The sequence below is a fragment of the Aotus nancymaae genome, unplaced genomic scaffold (genome assembly GCF_030222135.1).
Source record: "Aotus nancymaae isolate 86718 unplaced genomic scaffold, 86718_ANA_hifiasm-v0.15.2.pri h1tg000046l, whole genome shotgun sequence".
Lineage (NCBI taxonomy): Eukaryota > Metazoa > Chordata > Mammalia > Primates > Aotidae > Aotus > Aotus nancymaae.
The window spans coordinates 3,296,821-3,320,841 of NW_026988460.1; the positions used below are offsets into that span (position 1 = coordinate 3,296,821).

The 24,021-nt window shown below is 42.4% G+C and overlaps 1 protein-coding gene across 4 annotated transcripts in view; it reads right to left on the bottom strand.

Annotated features, from left to right (window-relative positions):
* FRMD4B (FERM domain containing 4B) overlaps nt 1–24,021 on the bottom strand; it is a 354,838-nt gene that overhangs the window by 51,049 nt on the left and 279,768 nt on the right. For all 4 annotated transcript variants that reach the window (XM_012473977.2, XM_012473989.2, XM_012473974.2 and 1 more), the window contains one exon: nt 23,318–23,340. In XM_012473977.2, the coding sequence (XP_012329400.1) occupies nt 23,318–23,340 (23 nt within the window). The remainder of the gene's footprint in view (nt 1–23,317; nt 23,341–24,021) is intronic.

Below are 24,021 nucleotides of genomic sequence, written 5' to 3' on the forward strand. Positions count from 1 at the left end.
CCAATTTTTCATAATAGATATCATTGCAATGAATGGCTTATGTAGTCCTTTATATTACTCTTCTGTTATTTCCTTACAACCCTCTGAAATATAGCAGACCAAGTCAGCCATCTGCAGAAATCTCTTGAATAGAAGATGACCGGAAAATGTGTTTCTAATGAAACCCAAGGTATCTCTTAAGTCACATTAAGTGAACTAAAATGTACTTCGTGTAAGGTCAGCTATCATCTAACTATAAAATGGCAAAGGCTGGGCACGGTGGCTCATGCCTGTAATCCCTGCACTTTGGAAGGCCCCGGCAGGCAGATCACCTGAGGTCAGGAGTTCGAGACCAGCCTGGCCAACATGGCGAAACCCCATCTCTACTAAAAATACAAAAATTAGCCAGGCATAGTGACACACGCCTGTAATTCTAGCTACTCAGGAGGCTGAGGCAGGAGAATAGCTGGAACCCAGGAGACAGAGGTTGTGGTGAGCTGAGATCGCGTCATTGCACTCCAGCCTGGGTAACAAAAGTGAAACTCCGTCTCAAAAAAAAAAAAAAAAAAGTGAGATTCTGTCTCAAATAAAGAAACACCAAACCCAGCAAAATTCTAGTAGTCAAGAGAAAGGTGTGTTCTTTACAGAACTTTAAAAAATGGAGAACAGGTAATCCTACCCAGTCATAGTTGGCTATGAGAGAAAATACTCTAAGTGTGGAGTATTTAAGGATATAATCTATGAGGAAATGAACATGATTCTCTAGAGCCTATTAGAGCGTAGAATAAGCACATTAAACACCTACTCAAAATTCTGATCAAACTCGTGTTCATCACACAGCATAACGCTAACTCTTCCTACTTTCCACTTCTTCCTATCTTTACCACTAGCTACCCTTTGATGAAAAGCTCCCAAGTGTGAGATACCATGCAACACACTTCTTGGGCATTATTTACCTCATGTGAGGCTCACCACAAGCATTCCCATGCAGTAGATACTATTATTATCTATTGAAGTAGATGAGCCCCCAGCTGGAGAACCAAACATTGAACCATTCCTTGGTGATATTACATTTCAGAGACAGGATTGTGGCCTTTCCTACAGGTGAAAGATCTAGCTTTCCAAATTACTACAGGAAATAAAAAAATCACTTGGCTCCTGTTCTTACATAAGAATAAATCTCTCTATTCATTTGAAATCTGAGTGTTATGGCTTAACCACACTGACAATCTTGGGACACTGGTTTGTGCTTCCTGAAAATCAAAATATACCACAATCCAATTTATTCATATGAAAGGTCAACTGTCAACTCCCAGTATTTTTATTTTTCTTAATAATCTCTTTTATGTTTTATCTGGCATAGCACATTTACTTTTTTTTTTTTCCAAACCCAAGACTGTCAGATACATTTACTTCTAAATTGTGATTTTTTTTTTAAATGAAGGGCAAATGCATGCATATAATAAAAAATGATAAATTCAGGATAACATTGTGCTATGAATCATCCCCATCAACCACACGCATGTTGTTATCTTCTGGAGCCAGATGAACCATAGGTCATGTCTCAAGAACACAGCCTAGCATTCACTTACTTGGATTATAGTTTATTTTGTGGCAGTGGAGGCCTCACTGGATTGGAAGTTGCTATTTGTCCTAAATTTATTTATTCAGTGAACAAAAATGTGTAAATGTATACTGCATGCCTAGCATGTAGAAATGAGTGGCATATGATAGAATTGTTTTTAACTCATACAAATGCAGTCGGTCAAAAGGGAAAGGAAAGTGAGGGAGAAATTTTATGTGTCATTCCATTCAATAAGCTCATGGTTGAGAATAAGTACAAAATGGGTGACTGGAAGCTTTGTCCTTAGTCCTATATCCCTCAAAGCCCAAGTATCTCATGACACTGAGATTTTTCTAGCATTCAGGCATTTAATACATGTCTGTTAAACTCAAGCAATCTTTATATCCAGTGCCTAACTAAAGAAATAGCTGTGTGTTTCAACTGGAGAAAAATACCACCTGTGTTGGATTTATTGAAAGATGTAGTTTAGTCTTCAACATACCATTTTCCCAAGAATTTTCGACTAATTTGAACTATACACAATCAGAATCTACTCCAGTTATAAGATGTTATTTGTTTAGAAATGCTGGCTGAATAAATCAATAAATTACCAAAGGTTAATCATGAGCCAGTATCTGAGATAACAATGAATATTCATTCATTAACACCTTTTTTGGGTACTAATCACTGAGAAGCAACTAAAATGTGCATTAATAGGGAAGTGGATTAGGGATCATTTTAAGGAGAGTTTCGACTACCTTGAAAAAAAGTAAGTGCCAGGTGTGGTGGTTCACGCCTGTAATCCCAGCACTTTGAGATGCTAAGGTGGCTGGATCACAAGTCAGGAATTCAAGACCTGCTTAGCCAACATGGTGAAACCCTACTCTATTAAAAATACAAAAATTAGCCAGGTGTGCCAGGTGTGGTGGCTCATGCCTGTAATAAGAGCATTTTGGGAGGCCAAGGTGGGCGAATCACCTGAGGTCAGAAGTTCGAGACCAGCCTGGCCAACATGGTGAAACCACGTCTCTACTAAAAATACGAAAATTAGATGGGCGTAGTGGCGCATGACTGTAATCCCAGATACTCAGGAGGCTGAGGCAAGAGAATTGCTTGAACTCAGGAGGCAGAGGTTGTGGTGAGCTGAGATTGCACCACTGCAGTCTAGCCTGGGTCACAGAGCAAGACTGTTTAAAAAAAAAAAAAAAAAATTAGCTAGGTGTGGAGGCTCACACTTGTAACCCCAAAACTTTGGGAGGCCAGGGCAGGCAGATCACCTGAGGTCAGGAATTCAAGACCAGCTTAGCCAATGTGGTGAAACCCCACTCTACTAAAAACAGAAAAATTATCCAGGTGTGCCAGGCATGGTGGCTCATGCCTGAAATCCCAGCATTTTGGGAGGCCAAGGCGGGTGGATCACCTGAGGTCAGGAGTTTGAGACTAGCCTGGCCAACATGGTGAAATCCTGTCTCTACCGAAAATACAAAAAAATGAGTCAGGTGTGGTGGCGCATGCCTGTAATCCCAGCTGCTTGGGAGGCTGAGGCAGGAGAATCACTTGAACCTGGGAGACGGAGGTTGCAGTGAGCCGAGAATGCACCACTGCACTCCAGCCTGGGTGACAGAGCAAGACTCTGTCTCAAAAAACAAACAAATAAAAAAACAAAAAAGTATACTTAAATAGATGGAACACAGAAGATTTTTAGGTTACTGAAACTATTCTGTATGATACTGTAATGGTGGATATATGACATTATGCATTTGATAAAACCTGTATAACTGTGCAACACAAAGAGTGAACCCTAATTTGATTACAGACTTTTGCAACGAATGTACCACACTAATGCAAGATGTTAATAATAGGGGAAGCAGTGAGGGTAGGGAGAGGGGGTATAAAGGAACTCTCTGTACTTTCTGTTCAGTTCTTCTATAAATCTAAAACTGCTCCCAAAAAAGTTTATTAAGAGAAAAGAAGTAAATAGAGCAACTTCTATTTGGTTATACATAAAAAAAAGAAAAAAGAAGAAGAAATATACTTTAGATTAGTGGTTCTCAATTTGGGAAGTTTTGCCCCTCAGGGGACATTTAGCAAAGTCTGAAGGCATTTTTGATAGTCACAACTGAGGAAGGAAGTGTTACTGGCTTTTACTGGGTAGATCCTACAATGCACACGACAGCCCTCAACAGCAAAGGATGATCCTGCCCAAAATGTCAACAGTGCTGAGATTAAGAAACCCTGCCTTCAATCATAAAAATCCTGAAAATTCTACCCGAATACTCTACAAAGCATATCTTTAAGACTTACAGAATTTTTCTCTTATGTCACTCAGAATATTAGAGATCTCAGATGCAAATGTCTAATAGGGGCCAAGTGAGACAGCCTTAGAAAATCAACTGGGTAAGCAAGCTGAGAAGTGGTAAGTCAAACTCACCATTAGACCTGGGGACAATGTGAAATGGTATGAACTATGAAGAGAGGAGAATAACACCCCTGTATTATACAAGATACAAATTTGATTGTGTGCGATGGAGATCAAAATTTTAGTTAATTTCTTTTCACATTAAGTCAGAGCTGGCTGGACATGGTGGCTCATGCCTATAATCCCAACACTTTGGGAGACTGCAGCGGGAGGATCACTGGAGCCCAGGAGTTGAAGACTGGCCTAGGAAACACAGTGAGACCTTGTCTCTACAAAAAAATGTTTAAAAATTAGCCAGGCATCATGGCATATGCCTGTGGTTTCACCTACTTGGGAGGTTGAAGTGGACCACTGGGGCCCAGGAGTTCAAGGCTGTAGTGAGTTATGATTGCACCAATATACTACAGCCTGGGCAACAGAGTGAGACCCTGTCTCTTAAAAAAAATGGAGAGGAAATGCCTTCTCAGTTTCTTAACTTGGTTTCTAGTTTCAGATAATCAGAGAATTATTAACTGAAATAATAGTAGTGAATGAATAAAGGAGACAAGTAATTTGCCTAAATTACTTGTCTCACTACTTGTGGAATCCTGACCATCCCTCAAAAATCACGTGTGTGTGTGTGTGAGAGAGATTGAGAGAGAGAGAGAGAGAGAGAGAGAAAGACTGGGTTGGTCTTGTTCTGTTGCCTAGGCTGGAGTGCAGTGGCTCAATCATGGCTCACTGTAGCCTCAACCTCTAGGGCTTAAGTAATCCTCCCACCTCAGCCTCCCAAGTACCTAGAATCACAGGTGCATGCTACCATGCTTGGCTAATTTTTAGTTTTTCATAGAGATGGGGTCTCACTATGTTGACCAGGCTGATCTCAGACTCCTGGCCTCAAGCAACCCTCCTGCCTTAGCTTCCCAAAGTGCTGGGATTACAGACATGGGCTACCATGCCCAGTCCCCCAAAATTACATTCTCAAGGAAGAACATAGCCTTATTTCTTCATATTTTAAAAGGCTCCTGTTAATCCTCCAAATCTGGTCATTTGTACTATTGCAAAATGTCCCTTGTGAATATATAACATCACTTTCCTATAAGAACCTGTTTAATATAGGAGTTTTCCAGCCATCACAGATATTGAGGTGGCTGAGCTGTGGACATGGCTGTAACACTAGAAGAGAAAGCCAGGAGAATAATCAGAAGATGATTGAGACCATCTGGCAGAAAAATGGGTTAAAACTTTCAACAACCAGTGCACAGAAGTAGAAATCCAAATGGCCAACAGAAAAAAAGTGTTCAACTTTGTAAGTTATCAGGGAAATGCAAATTAAATCCTCAATTAATTACCAATACACATCAGACTATCAAACTTGTAAAACTCCAACAAAATCTAGTTTGTATGGAGATGTAGGGCAATAGGAACTCTCATCCATTACTAGTAAGAGTGTCAACTGGTACAATCATTTTGGAAATTTTTATACCCCATGGCCCAGTAATCCTCTGCTAGGTATAATCCATAGAAAAACTTATATACAAGCATAAGATTTATAGCAGCATTGTTCACACAAAAGAATAAGTCAAATATCCCATAACAGTACAAATGCTCAAACTATAATGTATTCATATAATAGAATACCATGCAGCAAAGAAAACAGACGATAGCTACACACAACATGAATGTCACAAATGTTGAGTAAAGACGAAAGACCCAAATAAGAACCTAAAGGTCCCAAACAAACAAAATGAAACTAGACATAGGTGATAAAACCATGAGGAAAGACAAACACCTGATCCTGTCTGATCTAGGAAGCTAAGTAAGGTTGGGGCTGGTTGATTCTTGGGTGGGAGACAGCCTAGAAATACTGGGTACTATAGGCTTAAAAAACAAAACAAAGACAAGAAAATATGCACCATAGAGTCAGAGTGCCCACGAGCAAAGAGGGAATTTTATTGGAGTTAGGAGAGTACAATATACAATGGGGGGGCAGCATGTGGTTGTATGGCTGCATTTCCCTGCCCCCTCTTTTTTTTTTTTTTTTGAGACAGAGTCTAGATCTGTCACCTAGGCTGGAGTATAGTGGCCAATCTTGGCTCACTGCAACCTCTACCTCCTGGGTTCAAGCAATTCTCCTGCCTCAGCCTCCCAAGTAGCTGGGATTACAGGCGCATGCCACCATGCCTGGCTAATTTTTTATATTTTTAGTAGAGATAGGGTTCCACCATGTCAGCCAGGATGGTCTTGATCTCTTGACTTCATGATCCACCCACCTCGGCCTCCCAAAGTGCTGGGATTACAGACATGAACCACCACACCCAGCTTCTTTTTTTTCCTACAAGATTCTCTCTGTTACCCAGGCTGGAGTGCAGTGGTACGATCTTGGCTCACTGCAACCTCTGCCTCCTAGGTTTAAGTGAGTCTCCTGCCTCAGTCTCCCAAGTAGCTGGGACTACAGGCGTGCACTACCACACCCAGCTAATTTTTTGTATTTTTAGTAGAGATGGGATTTCATCATGTTGGTCAGGCTGTTCTTGAACTCCTAACCTCAGGTGATATGCCTGCCTCAGCCTCCCAATGTGCTGGGATTACAGGCGTGAGCCACCGTGCCAGGCTCAGCTTCATCCTTCTAATTTATTCTATATATCAACATACATGTTTTGTGCATTCTTCTATGTTATATTATTCACAACAAAAATGTATCAAATATGGCCAGTGAGTAGACGTGGGGAAAGACAAAGGTCAAGCTCACAGCCCTGCTAGGGGGAGGTTAGAACCTACTGACTCAAAAATGAATCCACTGGGGTGTCAGAAACACTGGCACATTATTCTAAAAGGTTAAGCTCGATCATTTTCGGAGTTTAGGACCAAACAGGATTTCACGTTTGAGCAGACTGGCAGTAGCTAGGGCTTATTTGTTCACCCTCTTGGGGAATGTCTGGGAGCCTAAGGCTGCGGGGATCTATGGAGCTTGCTGGAGCAGCCATGTCTGGCTTCTGCAAAGAAGGCCCCTCCCTGTCTGGCTGGGCAGGAGGCATGGTTTATGAGTCAGGATCAACCTCAGAGTTCAGAAGGAGGGCCCAAAAGTAGTAGGGGAGGTGAACAAGCCTCAACCGGGATGTCTCTGCCTTTCACCAGCAATAAATGCACTCAACCCGTCTGGACATTCCTGACCCTAATGGCAACGGATATGTTATTTTAAAGATGCACTTGACCAGAAGTGCCATGAGGGACTGGTTTCTCCGGGTCCTAGCCAGAGAGAATGCCCATAAATCAACATCACTTGCTACTTCTCAGTGACCAAACCAGAAATTGCTTCTCTCCATAATTTCAGCAGGAATTCAGATGTCACAATGAAGAACATGCTTGCATTTTATCTGATTATCTAGGCTGAACTTCTCCCTTAGGCATTCCAGATTCCTATTTTGATAACTTTCCAGAAGGAAGCCACCCATGACCCTCTATTTAACTACAACTATTTTTCAGGCAGCAATTCCTTTGGTCATTCCAAAGCCCTCTTTCATGGGCTGTTGTTTTTCTTTACTGACCCCAAGTACCCTGATGGAATGTGCCAACCCCACTCATTTTTGAGAAAGCCACATGGCTGGCAAAACTGAGGCCACCCTTTGTGTGTGCTGAAGCACTTGTGTGGAAAAAGCCACCCCCAGCAAATGTGTGCACCTGCTTGTGGCTAATTGTGGGTTTGCACACAGCAACAATCAGCCACCTGCCATCAGAGACTGGAATGGAAGAGGGTGCAGCCAATTAGCAAACTGGGCATGCTAGCACTTCCTAGAGAAAACTAAGATCCTTGCTATCTATGCTTGGTGTGGGGGCATCCTCTGTTTCTAGAACAGCTGTAAAAAAAAGCCCAAGCTCCAAAGCCCCAAATTTCACTTTTTTTGTGGGGGGGGGAGTAGACATGAGGTCTCTCTATGTTGCCCGGGCTGGTTTCAAACCCCTGAGCTCAAGTGATCCTCCCATCTTGGCTTCTCAAAGTACTAGGATTACAGGCATGAACAACCACACCAGCCCTGCACTTCACTTTTCTTCTCCAAGCAAAGCTTTTCCTTACCTGAAACCCAAACCAAGTGTTCATAAAAAATGCATGTTAAATATAATGTCCAAGTGGAAACAGCTACAGAAACTCCACTACACAAAGAAATAACCTTAGCTCTTTAGAAAGTTAGCTTGGGGCTGGGTGCGGTGGCTCACATCTGTAATCCTCAGCACTTTGGAAGGCAAGATGGGAGGATCACTTGAGCCCAGGAGTTTGAGACCAGTCTGGCCAACATGGCGAAACCCCGTCTCTACAAACAATACAAATAAATTACTGGCACATGCCTGTAATCCCAGTAACTTGGGAGGCTGAGGTGGGAGAATCACCTGAGCCTGGGAGGTTGAGGCTGCAATGAGCTATGATCACCTACTGCACTCCAGCCTGGGTGACAGCATAAGACCCTGTCTTAAAAAAAAAAAAAAAAAAAAAAATTAACTTGGGACTGGAGTTCTTTTTTAAATAATTGTAACTCAAAATTCCTACTTCAGAAAATGCATATGTGGATGTAAAAAAGCCATACTTAAGTGCCTATTTGAACACTCAGTAAAGTCTAAAGCCTGCCATTAAGTGTAAATGTACCATACAGCTTATATATCATCAGAAATTAACTAAAAGGTCATGACAGGGGCCTCCCAAGATTTGGGGAAGTCATCACAGCTGAAAACTCTATTTAGTACTGTGTTTCATGCAAACCAAAGATTTACTGTTATTAGGAATGGAGCTAATTGGAAACATTTGCCAGTCTTCTGGGGTTGCCTTGTACAGGCCTTGACGATAAGTCATTTCGTTATCTATGCTTACTAGAAACCTGTGGTGACCCATCAAGGTTCTGAACTATACTGAAGGAATGGGGCAGGATTAGTGATCATAGCAGCTACAAAAGTATATTTAGGCTGGGCGTGGTAGCTCATGCCTGTAATCCCAACACTTAAGGAGGCTGAGGCAGCCTGGCCAACATGGTGAAACCCCATCTCTACTAAAAATACAAAAATTAGCTGGGAATGGTAGTGCGTGCCTGTAGTCCCAGCTACTCAGGAGGCTGAGGCAGGAGGATCGCTTAACTCGGGAGGTGGAGGCTGCAGTGAGCTGAGATCATGCCACTCCCCTCAATCCCGGGTGACAGAGTGAGACCGTCTCAAAAAAAGAAGGTGTATTTAATGTCTGTTATATAGGTGTAGCAGGTGCCAACTTAACCATCAATCAAACCATTTGAGCTGCATCTTCTATTGAAGGATGACAGATTGCTTAGACAAGTAATTATTAGAAGGATCTTCGTTACTATTAATAAACACCAATTTCCTCAACTAATCTACTGTCACTGATCAAGACCTGGGTGATTAGCTGTTTAAGAGCTTTTCACTGGCTAGATTGCCTTCAAATTGCCCTTTATTAAAAAAGAATATCATGTTTCTTTCAGCTATTTGTAGAACCTGGCCTTCAGTGATGAATCCAGCTTATCATATGCCGGAATTAATAACTAGAAACTTCTAACAGTAAATTTTTCTCTACTGATTCCTAGATAAAGGGATATTAAAGGTGACAAACACAAGAAAACAGTGATTATCACTGTACTCTCCTACCGTGACCAGCAGCATCAGCATTATTGGATAACTTGTTGGAAAGACAAATCTCAAACTCCACCCCAGACCTACTGGATCAGAAAGGCTGAGGGTGGGGCCCAGAAATCCGATTTTAACAAATGGCTTAAGAGCCACTGCAATAGGATAAACACAATATAAGACAGAGTTTTTCAGTGGGTATTGTGGCTCATGCTTATAATCCCAGCACTTTGGGAGGCTGAGGCAGGCGGATCACTTGAGTTCAGGAGTTCCAGACCAGCCTTGCCAACATGGTGAAACCCTGTCTTTACTAAAAATACAAAAAATTAGCTGGATGTTGTGGTGTATGCCTGTAGTCCCAGCTACTCAGGAGGCTGAGGCAGGAGAATTGCTTGAACCTGGGAGGCGGAGATTGCAGTGAGCCAATTTCATGCCACTGTACTCCAGCCTGGGTAACAGAGTGAGACCCTGTTTCAAATAATAACAATGATAGAGATTTTCAAGAAAGAGACTGTAATCAACTATTTAAATTGGAGAGATGGTCAGGGAGGCTGAGCAAGGCTTTTTGGGTGGACAGCACAGGTTTGTTTTAGAAGATTCTAGCAAGTGACCTGACCTAGCAGTGACAAAACATGAGTGCTGTCATCTAATCCCCCAAAAGAAATACTTCTAAGGGACAACAGCTTTCTCACTGGGCATACCAGGTGGCAGAGACTGGGCTAACCCCTTTCTCTACAGGCGTATTTGCTATTAACATCAGTGTCCCTACTTCATGGATGTGAAAATGGAGAGTTAAGAGAGATTAGCAATTTAAACTCACAGAGCAAATGTGACTCCAAACCTGTGCTTTAACCACTGTGCTTTACCCCTCCAGGATTCTAGTAAGACGGGACAGGAAATGGGGAAGAAGGAGAGGGAAGATTTTAACTTTGAGGCTTCTCATCATTTATCATGATGGTGGCCACTGATGAATTCCACCAAAATGTTTAGTGCTTAGGTTATGACAATCTGCCTTTTTAAATTAGATCAAACTGGATTAACCCCAAACTGGATTAACCACACAAAGGAACTGAACATAGATAACAAGACTTAACATGTTATCAGTGTTTCTTGAACCAAATCAAACCAGAACAAACCAAACAAAAACCATAGTCTCTAGTTGTCCCTTAGTAGCAAGAACACCAAATTTAGGCCTTTTTTTTCCTTTTTTTTTGAGATGGAGTCTCACTCTGTTGCCCAGGCTGGAGTGCAGTGGCTCGATCTCAGCTCACTACAACCTCTGCCTCCTGGGTTCAAGCGATTTTCCTGCCTCAGCCTCCCAAGTAGCTAGGAATACAGGTGCCTGCCACTACACCTGGGTAATTTTTGTATTTTTAGTAGAGATGGGGTTTCAACTTGTTGGCTAGGCTGGTCTGGAACTCCTGACCTCAAGTGACAACCCCCATTTCCCAAAGTGCTGGGATTACAGGCGTGAGCCACTTCGCCCGGCCCCAAATTTAGTTTTTAAAAAACACTTTTACATGAGCTGCAAAACCAGACTCCAGTCATTTTAAACCTTAATTTGAACCTTAAAACAAGGAGTCCAAACTGCTACAGGTGAGACGTCCAATATATCAGTTAAGGCTCCTTAAATCACACAAGGTATTCCTGAAGCCCCACTTTTTATACTGACCCAAGAAGCTCAAAGTAAGATCTCTACCCTGGATGAGTTACCTCTGTTACTGTTAGTGGATACCAAGGCCTGGGATGGGATGAAGAAAAGAAGAAACAAGCTCACACTTTCATTCACAGTTAATCATATGAAAAGGCAGAAAGCTAGAGCTCAGTTTCATTCAATGCCTAATGCCACTCTTGATTATTGCAAATTAGTTCAGAAAAACTGATTACAGACTGAGCTAATTGCGTAAGAGCTAAAAGAGCCCTCCTCATTTTCTACTCATCCAGACTAAAAAGACAGCAGCTCCACCCAGCCAGATAAGCAAGGTGAATTCATCTGGTCCAACCCCTAAATGCACAGATGGGAGAAATGAGGCCCACCGAAGGCTGAAAACTTACCAAAGTTCCCACAGTAGGCGGCAACACATCTAAAGGTCCAGAGGTTTGTTCTCTGGACTAGTGCTGGCCGGAGCACAAGAGGAGGAAGAGGAAGAGGAGAGAATTGGAAAGCTAGGGAGGAGCGGAAGAAGAGGGAGGGGCCGGGAAAGGAAACGCCCAGCTGGCTGTGCCAGACTGTGCCCTCCTCCCCTCCTAAGCCACAGCGTCTTTCCATTCTTGGAATTTCCTCCCTACCCCATTTAAACCTTTATTGATCAGACCCTAAACCAAGTCAGGTTGCAGCTTTTACAGAGTGAAAAGTGAGAACTGAAAGAATTATATAAGCCTTTCTCCTGGCCTCTGGCCAAAGCTAGGGATGCCTCCCACTGTTTCTGTGAGAGGTGGGAAGTTTTTGGCCCATCCTTAACCAAGAAGCTCCTTCACAGGGGTACCTATGTGAGCATGCAAAGAAGGCCTTCATAGGGGTTTAGGTGTGAGCATGCATTTCTAGGCTTCACGCATTTCTAACGCCTTCAAGGGGGTTCAGGTGTGAGTATACATTTCTACGCTGCCTCTGTTCCCCAGCTCCCTCAGACCTCTCAGCTCCTCTTTCATAGGACAATAAAAGATATTCTTTGGGCTTTTATTTATATATTCATTTGCTGAGACAGAGTCTCACTCTGTCGCCCAGGCTGGTGTGCAGTGGCGCGATCTTGGCTCACTGCAACCTCTGCCTCCTGGGTTCAAGCGGTTCTCCTGCCTCAGCCTACCGAGCATGTGGGATTACAGGCATGCACGGCCACGCTAGTCTAATTTTTTCTATTTTTAGTAGAGACGAGGTTTCGCCATGTTATCCAGGCTGGTCTCGAACTCCTAAGCTCAGGCAATCAGACCGCCTTGGCCTCCCAAAGTGCTAGGATTACAGGCATGAGCCACCCCACCCATCTGCTTTGGGCTCTTAAGGAGGCCATCCTAGGCACTTGCTGTGTGTGACAAGTGGAAGCATTTTACTTACACAAACTCATTTAGTCCTCAAGATGTTGGTACTCTTTCTAATTTACAGATAAAGAAACTGAGATTTAGAAAGATCTCCTAGCTGCCCATCATTTTATTAGAGCTAGTACACAGGCAGACAGTACATATCTAGAAAAAAAGAAAAAAGACCAACCTACCAACCAACCAATCAGCTCTAGGCCTATGGTTTGTAGTAATAAGATTTGGCCTTTAGAACTGCATTCAGTCCCAGTCTCCCTGTTCCTAGAAGTTTTGTGGTCTTAGACCTTTGTGAGCCTGGGCCTCCATATTATAAAAATATGAATATAAAACTATGCCCTGTTGCACAGGATTCTTGGGTATATTACAGTGGAATGCTATGAAGGCACTTGCTTGTGTTCAATAAATGTGTTCCTTCCTAGCTTATGCCTATAATCCAAGCACTTTGGGAGACTGAGGTGGGCAAATTGCTTGAGCCCAAAAGTTTGAGATCAGCCTAGGCAACATGGTGAAATCTCGTCTCTATGGAAAACACAAAAATTCGCCAGATATGGGGCGTGCACCTGTAGTCCCAGCTACTCAGGAGGCTGAGATGGGAGGATCACTTGTGCCCAGAGGGTAAATGATCTGCAGTGATCCATGATCATGCCACTACACTCCAGCCTGGATGAAAGAGCAAAATCCTGCCTCAAAATAACAAACGTGTTCCTTCCTTTCTGATGGTAGCATAATAAACCTAAGATTTTACCAAACGCTTTATTCCTACCACTCTCTTACCAGACTCGTGGTGGATTATTACTATTGAGAAGAATCCCAAAGGGGTGGTCTAGGTTAGAGTTGGCAGATTTAATATTTTGAATATACTTATACTAAAAAATTTTTCGTTGTTCATTCTGAAATTCAAATTTAACTGGGCATCCTATGTTTTTATTTGCTAAATCTACCAACTCTAAGGGTTTATAATAAACTGCCTGAGAAAAGAACTTTGGAAGTAACTTGCCAAGTTTCGAGTTGTGAGAAGTTTCAGGCTTGGTTTGACAGGGTCTATGGTAACCAGTGGAAGCTCAGCCTAGAAACTCACTGTTCTAACATCATGACTGATGCATGGGATTGGTGTCAGCCTTTTATTAGCAGTCTACCAAAGATGCATCCTGTAGCAGGAAACCTGCTTGTTTTCTGGGAAGCACAGCGTCCTCTCAGCTAGAATTCCTTTGTTATTACATTTTTGTCTGTGGCCTAACTTGTAACAGGGGACAATTACTCTGCCCATCTGCATGCTTGATGGGGATCAACTGTCAAGCTATTTGTTTTTAGGTCTAAGGAATTTCTAATGAGAATGAAAATGTGATGAGAGATTTTTCTAAACGTCAGCCAGCTCCCTGAGGACTCTGATCATGTCGGCTTTGAACTTTCCATTCTTTTAATACCAAGTAGAAGAAATATCATCCATAAGAATGACTTAGGCTGGGAAGGAGGTTAACATGAAAATCTGTAAATATTTAAAATAAAAATATTTCAGTTTTCTCCTGTCAAATCCATAGAGACAGAAAGTAGAATGATGGTGGCCAGGGACTGCAAGAGGAGTGAATGGGGAGCTGTTTAATGGTGCAGAGTTTCCATTTTTCCAAGATGAAAAAGTTCTGGAGATTGGCCGTACAACAACATGAAGATGGCCAGGCGCAGTGGCTCATGCCTGTAATCTCAGCACTTTGGGAAGCCGAGGTGGGCGGATCACCTGAGGTCAGGAGTTCAAGATCAGCCTGGCCAACATGGTGAAACCCCAAATCTACTAAAAATACAAAAAAAATTAGCTGGGCGTGGTGGCGTGTGCCTGTAATCCCAACTACTTGGTAAGCTGAGGCAGGAGAATGGCCTGAACCCAGGAGACAGAGGTTTCAGCAAGCTAAGATCACGCCACTGCACTCCAGCCTGGGCGACAGAATGAAACTCTGTCTCAAAATATTATAAATAAATAAAAACAACAACAACAAAAAATCACACCCCCCCAAAAAAAAAACACCAACACAAACATTACTTAACACTACCAAACACTATTCTTATAAATGGTTGAGATGATAAATTTAATGCATATTTTACTACAATTTAAAAAAATTTACTCTTAAATCTAGAATTAGAAAAAGGACACATAAAAGAAACACAATCAATACAGATAGTGTTTTCCTACAAAATAATGGAAAGCCAAAGAAATTGTTTCTCTCCTGGGAAACTTCCTACTAGACTAATGAAAAATTATTTATGGTCAACTTGAAGCCCCAACTCTTTAATCCTTCTTCCTGTATGTGTGATTCAATGTGTCTTTCCTGATCACACAAAAGAATGGATTAACCGCATTAGCCATGTGAAAGACTGTATTGTTATGTGTTATGTTATCACTTAGTGTGTTTCCAGAACCAAACCAAAAGGCATGGAAATGCTTATCAATGAGGGAATGTAGAATTCTACCCCCACAATGTTGTTCCACAGCTCCCGGAGACTCTGGATAGCATGCACTTTGAGAAGAGGAAGTAGATCATGTCATGCTACTTTCTATTCCCACTGAATTCCACGCATGCCCATGTCTCAGCCAGCCGCTACCTGAAGACGCCAAGTATGCTGAGTTTTATTTCAGGACCAAGTAGCTGCGATAGGTGTTAACAGCCTGGTCTGCTCCAGTGGAGAAGGAAACTGAGAACTCAAATGAGAGTTACTTCCTGCATAGGATTGATCCGCTGTGGTGTTAGCTGTCTAAAGATGTGTTAAGGTGAACCTTGGGTTTTTTGTGTTCATTTAGTTGCATCAAGTTTTTTTAAGCTGTGAAATGCAAAGCGTTTTTAAATGCAAAATACTTAAGCTGTGAAATGCAGAGGCCTGACTCCTACTCTGATCCTGTGGTTCATAGAGTGGGTGGTCCAGCAAGATGCTTCAACATCAGGAAGAAATATGTGTAGAAAACGCTGCCGTTCTGGAAGATTCACAGGGCTCACCAGCAGATTGAAAACTTAGCCAGGAGAACTTGGGGAACTTTGTTTAACTTTTAACCAAGTATCGTAGAGAGGAAAATTGCTTCTCAAGATTTTTTTTTTTTTTCACAAAAGTGTTTTGTTGAATCATCAAAGTCCCGGCCTGAAATAAGACAGAAGTGTTTCATTTCTGTCAAGTAAACCTTCTTTACTCTGCTGGCCAGGAAGGTAATAATTCTTATAAATTTGTGTTGGGATGCAAAAAAAGAAACTGGTTGGGCACAGTGGCTCATGCCTGTAACCCCAGCACTTTGGGAGGCAGAGGCTGACAGATCAGAAGTTCGAGACCAGCCTGGCCAACATAGTGAAACCCTGTCTCTAGTAAAAATAAAAAAATTAAGCCGGGCCTGATGGCTCATGCCTGTAATCCCAGCACTTTGGGAGGCTGAGGTGGGTGGATCACCTGACGTCAGGAGTTCGAGACCAGCCTGGCCAATGTAGTGAAACCCCATCTCTACTAAAAATACAAAAAGTTAGCCAGGCATGGTGGCTAATTTCAAGAATTGCTTGAACCTGGGAGGCAAAGGTTGCAGTAAGCTCCACTGCACTCCAGCCTGGGCACAAAGCAAGACTCCATCTCAAAAAAAAAAAAAAAAAAAAGGAAACCTCTAACAGTGGTAAAGTGCATGTGGTTTGGAGCCCTAATTTGCCAGCATCTAGCTATGTGACCTAAATAGTAAGCTACTTAACAGCTACAAAACACAGTTTTCCTATGTACAAAATGGGGACAATGACAGTGCCAACCATCACAGGGTTGCTATTAGGATTAAACATATTAATAATAGCAACCATGCTAAACATTGTTTATTGAGACAAATAAATGGTTCTAGAGAGGCTAGGCAAGTTACCCACAGGTACATAACAAGTGACAGGGCCTGGATTTGAACCCAGGCAGTTAAATTCCAAAGCTCCTCTCTTCACTATAACCTCCCCATTGATTCCAGTGGGTACTCAGCATAGCACCTTGTCCATGGGAAATAATATTTTTATTACTGTAATTGACATTAAAGCCTTTGGAAATGGAATTAGATTTTTTTCTTTTTTTTTTTTTTGAGATAGAGTTTTGCTCTTGTTGTCCAGGCTACAGTGCAATGGCACAATCTCAGCTCACTGCAACCTCTGCCTCCCAGATTCAAGCGATTCTCCTGCCTCAGCCTCCTGAGTAGCTGGGATTACAGGCATGCACCACCATGCCTGGCTAATTTTTTTGTATTTTTAGTAGAGACAGGGTTTCACCATGTTAGCCAAGCTGGTCTTGAACTCCTGACCTCAGGTGATCTGCGTGCCTCGGCCTCCCAAAGTGCTAGGATTACAGGCATGAGCCACTGCACCTGGCCAGGAATTAGATTTTAGAGCTTTAATTGCTCTAGAAGTGTAAGAATTAAGGGGGAGCCAGGCACAGTGGCTCACGCCTATAATCCCAGCACTTTGGGAGGCCAAAGCTGGTGGATTACGAGGTCAGGAGTTCAAGACCAGCCTGGCCAATATGGCAAAACCCCGTCTCTACTAAAAATACAAAAATTAGCTGGGTGTGGTGGCACATGCCTGTAGTCCCAGCTACTCTGGAGGCTGAGGCAGAAGAATCACTTGAACCTGGGAGGTAGAAGTTGCAGTAAGCTGAGATCACGCCACTGCATTCCAGCCTGGGTGATGGAGTGAGACTCCATCTCAAAAAAAACAAAAACAAAACAAAAAAACTAACAGGCAAATTTCTTGAAAGTGTTTTTTCCCTCCCTTTGTTAACTCCTCTCTAGGTTATGCAAAGAAATTTCTTTCCCATGGGAAATAGCTGCATTTTTGTAGCAGCTGTAAATTGTGAATATTCCCTTCCCACTTGAAGCTGGGTGTTAATATACTCTTATTCTGACCTAGCACTGAATTGCAAAATGTAGTCACTCATAAGTAGAAGCACCCTAATCACATAGTTACTTGGTAACTTCCACCTCTCAAAATTTAAAAAAAAAAAAAAGCTTTGCTTTTACAAACTCATTTGTGGCTGGCAGCTGAGTGATAAAGCCTTGCCTCCTTGTCGTGTCAGCTTTCAGGAATTCTCTGTTTGTCTGTGTTGTGTTACCCAAGTAGCCTGTTATCTTTGCAGTTTAAAGGCTGACTTGGAAATTCAGACTGTCAGCTATTTAAAGAAAATGGAAGTCCTCACTCCACTATTTTAATTAACTTTCAGAGAGCAGAGTTTCCTACTGGTTATGATAATGTTAACCTAAAATACTCTGAAGGAAACACGGCAGGAAGCAAAATAAAAAGGGGAGGACTGTTGTTTTTAAAGGCATTCTAGGAAGAAAAGTTTGAGCAAAGCTATGAAGGCAGATAGCATGGGCTATGTGGAGAAAAAAGGAAGAGAGGCAGGAGCAGTTAGATACTAAGGAGTATGCACTGCACAGAATGGGAGATTAAATGCGTAATGCAGACCAAGTATGGCCTTGAACACCAGGTTGGGGCGCTGGCAGGCAGGTGTCTGTGTGCAGTAAGAAACTAACAGATTTTTAGAAATAAACAACAGTGATCAAATCTATGTCTTAGGAAGGTAACTGGAGGTTATGCGCAGGCAGTAGTGTGTGGCAGAATCAGAACAGATCTGAGAATTCACCAGCAATGTGACAATCTCTTTGGGCCTAAATTTTACGTATATTACTTTGTTCAATGGAGATAATAGCTATTGAGGTAGGACTGAATGAAATCAGACATGGACATTTAAAATAACACTGTAGGGCAGGTTCAATGGCTCATGCCTGTAATGCCAGCACTTTGGGAGACCTAGATGGGCGGGTCACCTGAAGCCAAGAATTCGAGACCAGCCTGGCCAATGTGGCCCAACTCTACTAAAAATACAAAAAATAGCCAGGTGTGGTGGTGCTCGTCTGTAATCCCAGCTATTCAGAAGGCTGAGATACAAGAATCGCTTGAACCCGGGAGGTGGAGGTTGCAGTGAGCCAAGATCACGCCACTGCACTTGAGCCTGGGCGACAGAGTGAGACCCCATCTCAAAAAATAATAAATAAATAAAATAACACTGTAATACTTAATTATTAGCTCCACACATAATTCACACACATGCTTTACAGTCAGGCTGAGTGGGGAGGGGAATGAGGCTGAGAAACCTGTGGTACCGATCAACAGAAGGAAAGAGCTGTCTGACAGGTGGCAAAAAGATGGGAAGAGAAAGGGGAAATCCTCAGAGAGCATTCAAGACAGAATGGAGCTGTCTCAAAGGGAGGCAGTAGAAGAGGAACTGGTTTGGAGGCCAGGCTGTTGGTGAGGTCAGCTTTGGATATGCTCAATTCAAGAAAGAGGTGGGTATTTACAAGGAGTGGAACAGAGTAGCCTTAAGAATTAGGTGTTCAGTCACTGTTTTAACTGAAAAAGCCACTTTGCCAAGGAAGGCAGTTGGGGACATATTTTGGTCAGTGTTTGTTTATTTATATTTTATTATTATTTTTGAGACAGAGTCTCAATGCCTGTAGTCCCAGCTGCTTGGGAGGCTGAAGCAGAATTGCTTGAACCCGGGAGGCAGAGATTGCAGTGAGCCAAGATGGTGCCATTGTACTTCAGTCTGGGAGACAGAGCAAGACTCTGTGTCAAAAAAATTCCCAGCACTTTGGGAGGCTGAGGTGGGCAGATCACTTGAGTTCAGAGTTCGAGACCAGCCTTGCCAACATGGTGAAACCTTGCCTCTACTAAAAATACAAAAATTAGCTGGGCATGGTGGTGTGTGCCTATAATCCCAGTTACTCAGGAGGCTGAGGCAGGAGAATTGCTTGAACCTGGGAGGTAGAGTTTACAGTGAGCCGAGATGGCGCCACTGCACTCCATCCCGGGTGACAATGCAAGACTAAAACTAAATACAAGTAGATGTTCATCACGGTTTTATTTACATTAGCTTTATGGGGAAAAAAAAGCAAATATAAGCAATGCCGTGATGAACATATATTTTCCCATTATTTATATGGGAAACAAGTAATAATTGTAACAACAGGGGAGTCCATCATGTCCATCAATCTGATAAAATAAAATGGATTCCAGGAACTGTTCTGAGTACTTTATAAATGCAGTATTAATTCATTTACTCCTCACAGCAATCCTATGGAGTGTGTATTATAATTGTAAGTCTCATTTTACAGATGAAGAAACAGGTTTGGAGATTTTAAGTAATTCATTCAAGATTACACAGGTAATAAGTAGCAGACCTGCCATTTGAATCAGGCTGTCTGGTTCCACAGTCTTTGCTCTAACCACTACAACATTGCCTCATGGTATTTTATTTTGCCTGACTTCCTTCCTTCCTTCCTTCCTTCCTTTGCTCCTTCCTTCCCTCCTTCCTTCTTTCCTCCTTCCTTCCTTCCATGGTGTTTTATTTTGCCTGACTTTCTTTCTTTCTTTTTTTTTTTACAATCTTGCTCTGTTGCCCAGGCTAGAGTGCAGTGGCATGTTCTCCAGCTCACTGCAACTTCCACCTCTGGGTTCAAGTGGTTCTCCTGTCTTAGCCTCCCCAGTAGCTGGTATTACAGGTGTGTGCCACCATGCACAGCTAACTTTTGTAATTTTAGTAGAGACAGGGTTTTGCCATGTTGCCCAGGCTGGTCTCAAACTCCTGACCTCAAGTGATCCACCCATCTCGGCCTCCTAAAATGCTGGGATTACGGGTTGCACCTGGCCTTGCCTGATTTTCTTTCTTTCTTTTTTTTTTTTTTTGAGACAGAGTCTTGCTCTGTCATCCAGGATGGAGTGCAGTGGCACCCTCTCGGCTCACTGCAACCTCCGCCTCCTGGGTTCAAGCAATTCTCTTGCCTCTGCCTTCCAAATGTCTGCGACAACAGGCATGTGCCACCATGCCCAGCTAATTTTTGTATTTTTAGCAGAGACCAGGTTTCACCATGTTAGCCAGGCATGTCTCGAACTCCTGACCTCAGGTGATCCACCCGCCTCTGCCTCCCAAAGTGCTGGGATTACAGGCTTGAGCCACCATGCCCAGCACTTGATTTTTTAAAAAGAGTTTTATAACAAGGCAGGGTGCGGTGGCTTGCACCTATAATCCCGGCACTTTGGGAGGCCAACACAGGAAGATCAGCTGAGACCAGGAGTTTGAGACCAGCCTGGGTAACATGGTGAAACCCTGTTTCTACAGAAAATACAAAAATTAGCCCGGTGTGACAGTGTGTACCTGTAGTTCCAGCCATTCAGGAGGCTGAGATGAGAGAACTGACTGAGCCAGGAGGTGGAGGTTATAGTGAGCTGAGATCATGCGGCTGCACGCAGCCTGGGTGACAGAGCAAGGCTCTGTCTCAAAAGTAAACAAAAACAAAAACAAAGAGAAGTTTTAGAGTAAAACTTTGGCGGAAAAACATATCCTCTCTATTCAGGGGAGGAGAAGATCAGATAAGAAGAACATGGTAATTTACAAAGTGCTCCCACATCTCCTCAAAATCAACCTGCAAAGCTATTGTTTTCATTAACCCCAAGGCTCAGAAAGGGTAAGTGTCCACTCAGAGAAATGCTGCCAGTCTGCGTGATTTCCAGTCCCACGCTTTCTCCGCCACTTATTGTAGTTTGGACAATTTCTAAACAGTTTGCGCCACTTCAGCCCTGTGATCACTCAGGAAAACTACCAGGAAGAAGCTCAAGTGAAGGCAGAGGTCTGGACTGGGCTTGCCCAGAATTAACATTGATGTCCTAGGGCTAAAATGTTTGAACAACTGAAGGACTGTCCCTTTTAAGCCTTCCTTTGCCTCAGGCAAGGGATCGTCCCTAAGAGGTTTGTGAAATTAACCTTTCTTTTTCTATTCTCCTCCTCCCCCACAACTGTAGGTAAGTACAGCTTCTTCAGACCAACCTTAGTCTCAAAAGTCTCATCAGAGGTAGCTAAGAGACCAGGATAATAGTAATGAGGATAATAATGACTAAATTAATAATAATAGCCAAAGGGTATAGAGCGCTTGCTATATGCCAGATGTGCCCTGGGCAATGTTTACATACATTTAATTCTCACGACAGTTTTATGGGAAAGGCACCATTTTACTGATCAGGAGACTGAGGCTCAGAGGGTGTCAGTCAGAGGCTTGACTGGGGCTAAGTAGGGAAAGGTGGATTAGCAGCAATCCATAGACCACCGAGTGTGAGTTTTTGGGCCCTGAACCCCTCATTTACAAATTGACTTCAGAATCACCTCCACATAATTTTTTTAATCTAGGGTTGTTTTTTAAAAATCACCCCCATAAATGACTGTGTTCTTTGCATATCTGATATTCCAAGGAAATGTGGCTTCTCTGGGAAAGACAACAGCACAAACACAGTAGCTTTTTTTTTTTTTGAGACAGAGTCTCACTTCGTCCATCACCCAGGGTGGAATGCTATGGCATGATCTCGGCTCACTGCAACCTTTGCCTCCCGGGTTTAAGCCTCTCCTGCCTCAGCGTCCCAAGTAGCTGGGATTACAGGTGCCTGCCACTATGTCCAGCTGATTTTTATATTTTTAATAGAGAAAGGGTTTCACCATGTTGGCCAGGCTGGTCTGGAACTCCTGGCCTCAAGTAATCTTCCCGCCTCGACCTCTCAAAGTGCTGGGATTACAGGCGTGAGCTACCATGCTCGGCCGCAGGCATGAGCCTTTAATGATACTAATGATTTATAAACTACTTTATCCTCATTTTTAATCTCCTGCCCTTTTCTGTCCATTAAAAACAATTGGTGTTTGATTTTCATAATTTCTTCAAATTCTTAACCTAGAAAAATGTAAATACACACACACACATACACAGCACAAAACAGAACTGATAGGAGATTGTGGCGAGGAATCATGGTGTTTTAAGTGGAATCCTTGAACATTCTACCAAACCGAATGGGCAGATGAGGAGAGTGTTGCGAGTTTCTGAAGTGAAGCACAACTCCGTAACTGGAAGTTGTCAAGATTGGAAGGCATTATTTTGTGAGTCCATTAAGTGGCACATTATTCAAAGACTTGGCTGGGAACGGGTGCTAGGTGATCTGTAAATAATCTACGAGTAACGTCTATCCCGAGTGGAACATTAACGTCGTAGAAGCCGGGCTTTCAAAGGGGTCATAGGCCTACAGAGGGAAGCACTGCCTCCACCCTTTAACTGTTTCTACAACTCCAGCGATTGCATTAAAAGGACAGAGGAGCAGGTAGAGGGTGAATTCGAATATAAACACTCTCTGTGCATGTGGCCAGTGAGGCAGTTAGAACCAGCAAGTGTCTCCGCAGCAACAATACAACTGTTAGGTCAAGTGTATGAAGGGTGAGGCCCCTTCGGGGCAGCTGTGAAAGAAAGCCCCTATTAATCCCTTAACTAAGCAGCTGATGGATTTAATCTTTTTGTGCATACGTTATAACTCTTCAAACACAAGATTATTGTAAGTATTTTTTCTTTTTAATCAGCAGAAGCTATCAAAGCTTTTTATAGATTTCTTCATCTCACTAATTAACAGATGACAGAAAACAGAACTTTGGAGAGCTTCTGGTTACAATTCGCTGTCATTCTGGCTTGAAAAACGGTAAGAAAGCATAATTCCCTGATTCATTCACAAAAAGAATAGGTCTCTATTTGAAGAGCGAAGAGATCTCAGTCTCCTGCCTCAGAGATCTACTTCCCTTTGATTTTGTATCCATTGTTATTTAAAATAACAGCATAGAACCCCAGGGTTATTTTGCATAGTAATATTAGAAAAGAAAATCATTACCTGGTATAATCTCCCTTGGCTTCCTAAAAAAAAACAAACAAACAAACAAAAAAAAACAAATAGAGTTGATCAATATGTATTTTTGTTAAGCTAAATGAGTTTTATCTTGATTACTTTCCCCTCTTAAAGTCCCTGAGTTTTGTTTTGAAGAGTGTTTCTCAGGAACACTCTCCCTGTAGCCATAGGAAGAATTAGGCATTGACAGGAAAACACTGACTGTCCTGTTGGGAATATTCCTTATTCTTAACAAAAGAAGCAAATGTATATATGTGAAAAAGCACACATAATTATTTCCTGCTGTACGTTTTTAAGATCCCATGATAAATGCTTTTCATTCAAGTGGCACACTTTTTAGACTGGAGGAAGACCTTTTAAACCACAATACAGGTAAACAAACACATACTATTTGTTTTCTTTTTACTTTTTAAACCAGCATGGAAACAGACTAATGCCTCTAAGAACTAAAGGACTCTTTCACTGGACTCCCAGAAAATGTATATAAAAGTTACTAAATTTACATGAAAATTACAGCTATTGTAACAATTGCTGTCTCCCAAATTCAAGTATCCCAGAGTGCTCTTCCAGGAATATGGTTTTAACTCTTTTCCTTCAGAGCAGTCTAAATTTCATTTTTATTTGAGACACACAATATCACGTTGTAGCTCATGCAAACTATTCTAAAAGCAGAAGACGATGGCTCACAT